At 39.4% G+C, this 12,488-nt stretch overlaps 1 protein-coding gene across 2 annotated transcripts in view; it reads right to left on the bottom strand.

The window, feature by feature from the left end:
• ZNF236 (zinc finger protein 236) overlaps positions 1 to 12,488 on the bottom strand; it is a 104,827-nt gene that overhangs the window by 68,085 nt on the left and 24,254 nt on the right. For both annotated transcript variants that reach the window (XM_049901894.1, XM_049901895.1), the window contains exons 4-8: positions 7,460 to 7,638; positions 6,747 to 6,871; positions 5,030 to 5,202; positions 3,584 to 3,727; positions 963 to 1,166 (exon numbers count right to left, since the gene is read on the bottom strand). In XM_049901894.1, the coding sequence (XP_049757851.1) occupies positions 963 to 1,166; positions 3,584 to 3,727; positions 5,030 to 5,202; positions 6,747 to 6,871; positions 7,460 to 7,638 (825 nt within the window). The remainder of the gene's footprint in view (positions 1 to 962; positions 1,167 to 3,583; positions 3,728 to 5,029; positions 5,203 to 6,746; positions 6,872 to 7,459; positions 7,639 to 12,488) is intronic.

Genomic DNA, 12,488 nt, shown 5'->3' with positions numbered 1-12,488 from the left:
CGATGGCCCACATCTGCCTACCAAAATCACTCACAAAGATGTAATAAAGCTTTAGTTACAGAAGTCTAATAATACTCTACTAGGAATAAAATTATACATTTCCAAGTAATCGTTTATAAGCGGGACTTCTGACTTTTTGAGACTGTAACATCTCTTTTGATAGGTGACATCTCACCCCACCCAAAACACTATATGATAAGCATTTACATTTCTATTTTAAGGGGAATTAAAATAAACTAATTTGACTTTTAGAAATCTTACCTCAAACAACATGGGTTGCCACTAAACAATTTGGGGATCACTATCTGAGGGCATGAATTAAACTTGGTTTTTACCATTAAGACACTGGTAGTGTCATGACATCCTGACATTCCTTAGACCTCTGACCAACTTCTCACCCCAAAGTTATAGAAGTTAGATTCTTAAAAAACACCACCAATGACAACAAAAGGAGAGCAAGGAGGGAGGCTATATCTCTGTTTGGAGATGAAGAATGTGTGTGAATATAAAGCCAGCCCACCCATAAACCTTCCTTTCCTCCACATTTTGCACGCAACCTTCACTTACTGACTCTCTCTCATAATTGTAAAAACATCTGATTGTTTCAAATAGTTACACCAGAACTTCAAGAAAGACTAAAATATTTCTCATGCCTCTGTCAACAAGGATAGATACAAGAAAGCTCTAAAAAAGCTATTCTTTTCAATTCATTTGCATGGAAAAAAACTGGAGTTATAGAATTTTTTTTTAATTTATAGATGAATAAATTGTTCAGAATTCTGCCCTGTCCATAAGTAATTAAATAAGCGTATTTTGTTTCCCTGTAATTTTTTTTTTTCAAACTCAGACATGTTTCTGTTTAAACTCCCTATGTATATATTTGTCAGTATAGACAGTGTTTCAGAAAGCACAGACAAAGCCTAAGAGTAGAAGTCGCATGCCAGCAGGGAAACGAGCTTCACCTGCAAGATGTCCTGGTTGATGCCCACGGTGATGCTCAGCTGCTGGCCAGGCTGGGGCGACGGGTTGGCGTCCCCGGGGCCTGGCTCTGACAACTCCAGAAGTTGCTGGATGACGTCAGTGACAGCCTGCGAGCCCTGCTGGCCGGTCGAGGACGTGACCTGGGCTTCTGTCTGCTGGAGAGGTAAAGTCTGAAAGAGTGTGGCCTGAAACATAGCAATATTTTCATTTAAAAAAAAAAACACTAAAAATCAGATTATTTCCACTTCCATTTTTCTTGAAGAAAAAGAAAAAAGGTAGTACTCTCCTTATGAACATTAAAATCTAACAGCACCCCAAATATAAATTTTAAATGGAATGCCTCGATTATTTTTGTGTTGGGCACAATATTGGCTATAAAAAAAAAACATATTCAAGGAACTGTTCTATTACAATTATTTACTTTTTTAAGTTTTTTAACAGGTAGAAGAGCCTACCAATTCAAGATGGTAGGTTGAGCGCACAGGTCCACACCTTCCTAAGAGCACATTAATTTGAAGTAATGGAATAAAAGTGTTGCAAGGTTTAAAATTAAGAAACTAAGAAAGAGGCCACCGTGGTCAAAATAGTTCAACCGATTCTGGAAAACAAGGAGACAGGAGGAATAAATGCTCTGTAGAGCAAAAGCCAAGAATATCCAAAACTAAACTAGCTGCCGTCAAGTCAATTCCAATTCATAGCAACCCTACAGGACAGAGTAGAACTGGCCAATAGGGTTTCCAAGGATCAGCTGGTAGATTCGAACTGCCGACCTCTTGGTTAGCAGCCAAGCTCTTAACCACTGTACTACCAGGATTCCAAATATATCCCAGGATACATGATATCGAATTTGAAATATTTGATTCCTGCAGAAGCTCAAGGACCACAAAAGCCAATGCCAGAAGACAGTGCGAACATCCAAGGATTAAAAATAAACCTGTTTTCCTCCACACAGAACATGTGCATTTAAGCACTTCAGTCTCAGGCAAAAAAATGAAGGGTTGCCTCTATAAAAGGATGAAAGGAACAAAGAGCCTAGAGAGAGCCAGGGCACCAGATGAAATACAACATCTGTGTTCTGCCACGCGGGGGTCCCGAGGCTTTGGGGTTCCCTGCCCCTCACACTTACGGTGACCCCTGCAGGTCAACAAGCCCACCACACTTACAAGGTTCACACACAGGTTTACTGTGGCTTCAAAAATACAAACAGGCAACCCAAGTTACAAGACACTGAAAATATGGCGGCGAGGATGGCCCAAAGAGCAGAAGTGGACTTTTAGAAAGAAAATTCTAAGTAGTTCCCTCAGAGATTTCAGAACAAATATGCATCAAACCAGAAAAGAATGTCCTGGGGTGAAAAAACAGATCAGAAAGGAAAGCTCTCAGAAATGAAAATCTTACTGCAAAAAAAAAATTCAATAGAAGAGTCATAAAATAAAGCTAGAGAAACCTCTCAAAAGTTGAGCAAAGGAGCCAAGAGTAAGAAAATATGAGAGGCAAAATAACAGACACAGAGGTTCAACCCAGGAGGCCAAACATATGTTCCTAGACAACCTTGACAAACACCGACCTAACTTGGGACATTCCTTAGAATAGGAATTAAAACATTGACCTGAATTATTATTCACTATTTCTACATGTTTGACTTGCATGTTGGCAAAAGAAATAGTGAAAACTCTAATATTTGGCTATAACTTACAAATGGAAAGTTATATTTAAAAAAACAATACTCAGTCCAAAATAGAATTTTCAAGGCTTAATTAACAGATTCCAATTATTTCCGGGTTTGGGAATTTATATACAACATTCTCCTTCATTAAGAGTAAACTGAGGACTCATTCCAAGCTGCAAATACTGTGAGAAAAGAAAAAAAAAAACCTAAATGTGAACTTAAGTATTAACTAGGCCTAGTTTCCCTATTGGTAGGAGGCAATTGTTGACTTAAACTCAAGCTGCCAACTAACTGTATTCATGAGCATGCATTAAAACATCTGAGATTTTTGTATTCTATCTTGCTACTTTCAAGATACAATATTCTATACTTAGATTTTTCCATTTATTATCAGTTGAGAGTGTGGAAGAAACGACAGATTGAGGCTGAGCTATAGAATCCTACATAAAAGGAATAAAAATATATGTGTTTTTACAGTTACATAATTTAAAATACATGTACAATTTAGCTTCCTTAAAGTCCAAAGACTCAGGAAAAATTATCACTGTCACATTAGACAAGGATAAATATTATCTAAAAATTATAATTAATTCAAATTATAACTTAAGAATAAAAATATTCATCAGTAAAACTGACTTATGAACGACAATCTCATAAATTAATGATGACATTTTGTCTTATTTTTACTGATTCAGATGGTAGTCCATAAATCAGGATCACCTAATACTGCTTTTAAAATTTAAAAAGTTGATTTTTCTTTTACTCATTGCAAAAAAAAAAAAAGCACAAAAGTAGCACCTTACCTTCATACAGAAAACTTTTGTAGCGCCTTTATGATGCCAAACGATATTCAAAATTTTTAAAGGTGATATTGAAGCTGACAGATTTTAGTTAAAAAAAAAATCCTCCTACAAACCAAATTACTAGACTCACCGTTAAAACATGCGCCGTCTCTGTAGCACTTGCTGAATTTTGGGGCCCACCCATATGCATCTTGCTGATGTGAGTATTTAAGCTGCCTAGACTTTTAAATACACAACTACATTCTGTACAATTATAGGTAGGGCCATTCTTGACCTTAAAGAATAAAAAGAAAAAAATGGTTTCTCACAGTTCATTCTTAGATCAGAGTATCTAAGTATTAGACAATGGCAGATCATGACATGCCATTCCACTGAAACTGACAGAACCATCCAACCCTCCGATGTTACAGTACTTTTCCAGTTAAATCACACAGCTCCAGAATGAATGGCCCAGCTCTTTAATCAATATTGCCAGTATAACCAAACCCAGTGCCATTCGAGTCGATTGCGACTCACAGCGACCCTATAGGACAGAGTAAAACTGCCCCACACAGTTTCCAAGGAGCGCCTGGTGGACTCGAACTGCCGACCTCTTGGTTAGCAGCCACAGCACTTAACCACTACGCCACCAGGGTTTCCATTGCCAGTATAAGATTGGTGAAATTCCACAGCCTTTTCTACAAATCAGAACAGGTTCGGCAATGAACAGGGTATTTTTCACTTATCGCCATTTAATTCAAAAAAAAAAAAATTGAGGTATGATGTACTCAATTTCTTAAACAGTAAAATACAAGTGCTACTTAAGGTGTTACTGCATGGAAAAAATTAAAAGGTATATATTTGCTTTTAATTATATGATACTTATAAAATAAACTGACCTATAAAAATAGTACTTGTGTTGCTTATGTATTTTCTACAATTAGACTGTAAATAAATCAAATACACCAAATCATAATTAGTAAGAGTAAAAATTAACCTGCTTAACAGAAATATTACCAGAGACTCTACAAATCAGTATAATCTATAGACGATAGAAAATTACAGTACAAAATTGTGAACATCAGTTTAAATAGTTAGCATTCAGCATGGTGGAAAACAAACAAACCAGGACTACACCTGAACATACAACATGAATAGTGCCATACGGAGCCATATGTCAGCTTAGCAACGTTAGCAGTAGGAAAAACATTTTACTTAATTATATTTCTCATCTGTCAATTCTCACACTTTCAAGAGTGTCTGTGTTTCAATTTTATTAAAGGGATGAAATATCTGAATGTTTAGACTAACGAATCGTAACTGACAAAGGTATTAGTATTTTCAAACATCTATTCATCAGAGCTATAATATTATCAGTAAGAGGACAAAAAGGTGGTATTTTATTATTTCTTCTATGCCTAATAACCCAAAAAGGTTCCTGAGTGTGTTTGTTTGTTTTAAACAGGGTTTGCTCAACACAAACTCTTAATCTGCATTTTTAACAATGGAAATGCCTTTCTCCAGCTCATTCATTAACTCAAAAGATATCTACTGCACACCTGTGGAATACTGCATGAGCCACAAAGACTATGTTTACCTCTGAGTGAACTCTCTGTACATGTGACTGAAGGTTTCCTTTTTGAGAAAAGGCAGCAGGACAAAAGGCACAGGCATGGGGCTTTTCACCTGTATGCTTAACCATGTGCGTCTGCAGCGCCCCCTTCTGGTTGAAAGCTTTTCCACATTCACTGCATTTAAATGGCCTTTCACCTGTAGAGAGAAAAAAGGGGTCAAAATACAACTACACACTGTGAGGAGCACCTTCTGAATTCAAAAGAGAAATGCTTACATTACCCAATATATCATAATTTTTCTCCCAAGAACATTAAGTAACATCACTTTAAGACTGGCCAGACAGCAAGAGCTACAAAGAGAACGTACGTTCTGTTGACATTTGTCAAACCAAGTTTCTAATCTATTTGTGATGATGAGGTTTAAAATATACATGTGGGGAGAAAACCAAAAGCCTTGTGTTTTCTCTTGATTCATCCATGTTTGTTCTGACAACAGCTTTTTTATGAAAATAAAAACAAATATGTGTTTGTATGTGTGTGTCTTTGAGTAAAAATGATTCTCAGGGACAGGCCTTCCAGAATGGCCACCTGAGGGGCTTGATAGACCCTCTCCCCTAAAAATAACCATTTAACTTGTTCCAGTCCCCACCCACCCACCTGCTCATAAGGCAGAGGCTCAATGCCAGGAGGGGCCAGCTGAGAATACCACCCTCCCGCCACCCAGCTCCCTCTCAAAGATTGGGGGTAACTCTCCAGAAGAAGCAGGGCCCCCAGCTCCATGCAGTAAGGCAGACACTCCAATCAACTTTACACTGACACAGAAACAAACTGCAAAATAGTCTGGATGACTCTGCAATACTGTACATAGAAATGTTCCACGAAAACACTGAAAAAGGCACAAGGCAGTGTAGCCTAATGAGAACTGGCTGGAAAAAAAAGGCAGCCAGCCCCCAATGCTGTCAATTTCTTACCCTGTCACTACATAAAGGGAAACCAAGTCAGAAGGAGTACCTAAGAAAGCCAAAGAACAAAGCACGGATCACTCTAATTTCCAATACTATAAATATTTGTATAGTTTTCCTTTGGCCTCACCTAAAAAGAATCACTTGTGTTACTAATACAATATTATACACTGATTTTTTAAGAGCTGACAAAGTGTATTCAGCCATGACTGCTTACTCACGTCAAATATTCAAGCAAAACCAACAAGTATGCCAGATAAGGCACAGAGAAATAAAGTTTTTCTTACTTTTAATATTTTATATAGCCCAGTTAAAATAAAAAAAAAAAAAAAAAGTTAGGGAAGGCAAAATTAGAACAGAACATAGGGATCCTGTTCTTCCTTTGTAAATTTATACTTAGGTAGTCCAGTCTAACACCTGACATTAGCCTGATTCATTTCTGAATTAAACAAGTGAATAAATGCTGCATCAATATTAATAACTGCAATAATAATACCAGCCCTCAATTATAGATAGCCTACCACGTTACCAGGCACTTTTCTACGAACACTACATACGTTCTTTCAGTTACCATTTATGACAACTACATGACAGACATTAACATTCCCATTTTCAAGCGAGGAAACGAAACCACAGCAAGATTAAGCAATTCATGAGGATTATACAAAAAACAAAGGAAAATCCAAGATTAGAACCCAGGCCTAGCTGGCTCTAAGACACATTTTCTTTTCCTTCAAGCCACATAATCAATCACCCAAAAGTACCTGTTTCTTCATACCTGTGTGTATCCTGATATGCCGCGTTAACTGGCTCGGCTTTTGAAAGGTCTTTCCACAATGAGGACATGAGTATGTGAATCCGCTTCTGTCAATATTCCGGTTATAAGACCTTGTACCTGAGACCCTAGTATAACATAGGGAGAAATGCTCATTAAATGGTCTCCCTCAGATTACAATTCCAAATTAAAATCTACCAGAATGTTTAGCTTACTGGCCATCAGAACATGCTTTAACGAGATATCAATATACATACAGAGATGCATAAACATACACATATTTAACACACGCACACACATATACACATATATAAAACCAAATCTGCGGCTGTCCAGTCAATTACAGTTCATAGAGACCCTATAGGATAGAGTAGAACTGCCCCACAGGGTTCGCAAGGCTGTAAACTTTATAGAAGCAAACTGCGACATCTTTTTCCTGAGGAGCAACCGGTGGGTTCGAACCACCAAGCTTCCAGTTAGCAGCTGAGCAGTTAACTGTGCCACCAGGGTTCCACATGTGTATCTACACATATTTACACTTACTAGTTTTGTGTTTTCAATATCATAAAATTCATTCTATTTCTGATGAAAAAAGAAACAAATAGCTCTGTGGCCCCACATTGTGTTGTTTCTAAAGCAGCAGATATTTTTAATTGATCATAGCAAAGCATGCCCACTTCTAATTTGCTGCACGGATTTTTTCACCAAGCCCATACCTAATTTTGTAATGTGTCTTCATGTGCTCCTTGAGCTGAGCAGACGTCTCAAACTCCTTCTTGCAGGCCTTGCAGGTGTGCACCCGGCGTCCGGCCAGCTCCTGCCGGTGCTCCTCCATGTGGATAGCCAGCTGGCTCTGCAGAGTGAACTCATCCCCGCACTCGGAACAGATGAGGTTCTGGGAGAGAAAGCATGGCCGATGAGCAAGCCAACACTCCAGACCACCACTTCTCAGAAGAACTGGTATTACCTAGGAAATGGTCAAGGCGCCAACTATGCACTCCTCTGGAGCAAACCTCACTGCACCTCACAAAAATTTCATTATGTCCTAACCTGGACATATAAACATCACATTGCTTTGACTGAAAGAAAGAGGGACACTGGGAAGATGACAGGAGGACAATACAATTTCTGAGCAAAGTGAAGCTGGCTTCAATTAGCTGTTGGGTAATTTGCATTTTGTCCATCTGCTCAGTGAAAACAGTAGAGAAGCAGAATAACTGCAACGCTGCAAAAGGACCAGAAATGAATTTAAACTCAAATCCAGTTTTATAAGCCATCTTAAAGCGAAGTGACAGCTGGTTAAGTTTTTAGGTGGAAACACTTTACCATTATGTCAATTTGGTTTAAAGGCAGAGAAGAGTACAGCAAAGTATGTGGACTTAGGACCAGGTTCCAGAGTTCCTCTGCCCACACGTGGCTACTGCCTGTGAAACATGGCTGGTCTAAGCCGAGATGTGGTATACCAAAAAAAAAAAAAAACAAACCTGTTGCCATCGAGTCAATTTCGACTCACAGTGACCCTACAGGACAGAGCAGAACTGCCCCATAGGGTTTCCAAAGAGTGCCTCATGGATTCGAACTGCCAACCTTTTGGTTTGCAGCATTTGCTCTTAACCACTACGCCACCAGGGTTTCCGAGATGTGGTGTAAGTGCCAAACATACACAGAATGTCAAAGACTCAGTACCAAAAAAAAGAATATAAAAAAAATTGGGACATTTTATAAAGCATAAAATGTCCCAATGTTTTTTATATTTGAATTGATAATATCTTGGATATATTAAATATATTAATAAAATTTATTTCACCTGCTACAAAAAAAGGAATATAAAATATCCCAATATTTTTTATATTTGAACTGATAATATCTTAGATACAGTATATCTAAGATATTATCTAAGTAAAATTTATTTCACCTGCTGGTTTGGACTTTTTAAAATGTGACTTTCAGGAAATTTTAATTACATTGCATCTCAATTAGACAGTGCTGCTCTAGACCTTCTAGGGTTGGGCCCAGGTTCTAGCTACATGAAGTTGGGCATGGTAACCACTCTAAAATGAGGGTAAGGATAACACTACCCTCACAGGGCTGTTACAATGTTAAGACAATGCACATGGGATACCTTATAGTGCATGGCACAGAGTGAGTACTCCACACTCATTGCAATCAGTACCACTTGTTGACTCAGTCCTAAGTTTGATTAGTTCACGCATTCAGAGTTCTATAATATAATTATTTATTTAAATGAACCTCAAAACAAACTTTCTAAACATGAAAAAAAATTTTCGTAAAATCTGCCAATGAGCATAAACTGTTATTTCCAAATAAAACACACAGCTATTTCTTAAAACCAGCTTTCTTCTAATGACTAGTCTTTTAAATGTATGTGAACATAACATTCTACAATACGAGGCTATGGACTATGAAACGAGACGAACACTCACTGCCCGAGGTTACTCTCCCTAAGAACACTTTCTCTTTCCCTCACCACCCCACTTCAGGCCACTAGAATGGTCTCTCCTACAGATCGCCCTGGGTCACAATGACACTTTTTCACTGATCTAGCGCTTCCCTATTTCTCAATATTGTCCTGTGCACCAATGCCAAACACTGCCTTTTCTCCAGTCCCCAGGCCTTTTCAAGAGCCATTCCTTCTTTTCTAAAGTAGCCTGCCTCTGCTGGCCTCAAATCGGTGCTTCATGCACAAGATAACCTAGAATTCACCCCACAACGTGCCGCTTGGCCTCAGCCCTGAGGGGGCCTGGTCTGCAGCGCTGTGCATCTGCAGGCCTACAAGATGGTGACTTCAGCGAGTAAGTATGTGGGCATGTGTATGTGCAAGTATACATGTGTATGCATGTGTTTTTGTGTGCATACTTGTGTGTGAGCATATGTGTACAAGCGTGTACACATGTGCACATGTGCGTGTACACGTGCGTGTATACACGAGTGCGCACGTGTGTGTATGTGTGTTGCTTCTTCAAACATTCTGCAACACTCCTTAAAGGAGGTGATTTACTCAACAAATAACGTGAACTTCAATAATTACCTCAATTTTAAGGAAATACTCCTAAGTGATTTTAAAACTACAGTAATTTTTCTGATCTATTCCTCTAGTTTCATATTTGTCTTTACAGTCATGATCATTATAGATTTTTTTATGGCTATTTTGATGGCAGAAACAACACTCAGGAGACAGAAGAGCAAGGAGAGTGGGTCCCTGGACAAGCTCTGTGCTGTAGAACTCTAGGCTGCTAGATGGGAGAGTACAAGCTCTGAACCTACATACTAATTAAAACAACCATGCAAAAACTGCAACAGAGCACCTGTGTGCACATACTGACAACGCATGGTTCACATTTGTTCTGGAATAAGCTGAACAAAGCCTTTTCCTTCTGCTCATGTAGGTCAGGTAACTGAATCAAGCCCCAGTGTCCAAAATTGTGCTCTCTGGTAGCACTTGGTCCCAAGGCAGGAAGACAAAGCATTCCCACATCTTCCACTGTTGTTGTTGTTGGATGCAGTTGAGCCAATTCTGACTCAACGACCCCATGTGTTAGAGCAGAACCGCCCATAGGGTTTCCATGGCTGTAATCTTTACGGAAGAAGATCACCAGGTCTTTTCTCCCCCAGAGTGGCTGGTGGGTTCAAACTGCAGACCTCTTGGTTACCAGCTGAGTGCTTAACCACTGCACTACCAGGGCTCCTACACCTTCCATTGGCCCCTCCAAACCAGCACTTCAAGGTAAGGCAAACACTACTTTTCTGGCTATGCCACCCCTTTCTTTACTATTATCATTTATTGATCAGAGAGTACACCAATTATGTGGGAAGAGGGGAAATCAGAAGAGAGATTAGTTAGCAGTGAGGGAAATTTGAAGGCAACAGATTTCATGAAACCCACATTTCCAAAAGGCCTTTTGGGGAAAAAAAAAAAAAGAGTCAGAAACTATAGAATATTTATGTTCTTGCAAGCACAACAGCAAGAGAGAAGACAGTTGGAGCTTTATTAATGGAAGCACAGGCTGAAACGAGAAGGCCACACAAGCTCCAACCTCACTGCCTCCACCTTGATGGGCCCTGCCTTAAGAGATCGCATCAGAACAGGACGAAGAACAATAAAAGTGACATCAGAAAATGATGGAGACAATAATCAGAGGTGGAAAGATCTGTTAGCTCCACTCTGGGGAACCATGAACAAAGTTTATGGAAGAAAAAAGACAACAAAGAATGGAAAATAATGCATAAAAGCTCTAGAGCTTCTGGAAGTGATAAATGACTGCTGTTTTTCTTTTGGGTTATGGAGGAAGTCAAAATGAGTTTTAAAAAGTCATATAGTTCAACCTGACTATATTATTGTGGGAAGAAACATCAGAATGGAAAACAGTAAAAGCTCACTGCTCTGGAGTCCTATGTGGACGGATTTGGGGTTAGACAGCCCCAGCTGACCTCTACTGTCATGCTGAGCAATGGGCCCCCAGACTGCCCAGAGGAAGCAGTGCCCGAGTCAGCACCCTGTCCCATCTATCTTCTCCTACTAGAGGATTAACACCCACCTCCCCAGTGTCTCTTCTTTCCCCATCCAGCCCAGGTCATACGATCATTTTGACAACTCCCCTCTGTGAATCCCTGGCCGCAACCTCTAAGCTAGCCGCCATCTCTGCTCCCAACAAGGCCATGAGTGGGCTGTAAAGAAAACCACACGCTCCCACCCCTACCCAACAATGCATACTCCACCTCAGCCCACCCCCCACTGCCACCAGACAATCCACGCGTTAGCCACTGGTCAGGCCTGCATCTGTGGTCCAGTCTCAAGCCACCCATTTTCCAGGGAAGAATACTAGGCTTGGTGGCCACAGTCCCAAGCTGTGAGTCTGGGGCAGGTAGGTAGGTGTTAGGGCGAGAAACGCAAACAAATCCTGAATGCCTTTTAGTAGGTCTGTGGGAACGCCGTAGGCCAACCAGGTCTGAAGCCATTGTACAGAGAGTTCTAGCCTGAGCAAACGCATGAATGTGCAGACACGGCTAGGAACTGGGGCTCTCCCACGGAAGAAGGAACACACAAATGGGTACCTGGGACGGCAAGGAAGAGCCTGAGAGGATGCACTGGAACTGCAGGTACTGGCATGAACTTATGAGTTCTCACGTACGTGGATTTACTGTGTTGTAAATGTATCTGCACTAGAAGACATCGTGGGTTGTTTTTTTTTAAATAATAATTAAAATATTGGAGAGCATTTCTAAGTGAGTCACGAAAAACAGATTTGTAAATAAATATACTGAAAATTTGAGCACCTAACAATTTAAAATTTTCTGCCAGGAAAAAAAAAAATCAGAAACTGAGAAACAATTCTGTCACACAAAATAGAAGAAACCAACTTCCTCTTTACAACTTCCTAAATATGTAAAGAGATGAAACAAATCTATAATAATAAGACCAATAAATCCAACCCTCCCACCCACCCTCTAAAAAAGAAGAAAAAATCAACAGGGAGAAAAAAAAATTAATGTCCAATAGACATGGAAAGATGCTAATAATTAAAGAAATCCAAATTAAAATAACAATAACATACCATTTTAGAATTACCACATTGGAAAAAAACAAGTCTTTTAACATACGGTATTTAAAATGGTATGAAGAAAAGGTCATTTTCACACACCACTGTCTAGGGTATAAATTGTCGAAATCTCTTTGGAGAACAATTTGACAGTATCTATCAAAATTCTAAATCCACATATCCTTTG

This window comes from Elephas maximus, chromosome 11, assembly GCF_024166365.1.
Source record: "Elephas maximus indicus isolate mEleMax1 chromosome 11, mEleMax1 primary haplotype, whole genome shotgun sequence".
In the NCBI taxonomy this organism is placed as follows: Eukaryota; Metazoa; Chordata; class Mammalia; order Proboscidea; family Elephantidae; genus Elephas; species Elephas maximus.
Note: the sequence above shows the minus strand (reverse complement) of the source record. Positions and strands in the feature narration are given on the sequence as shown.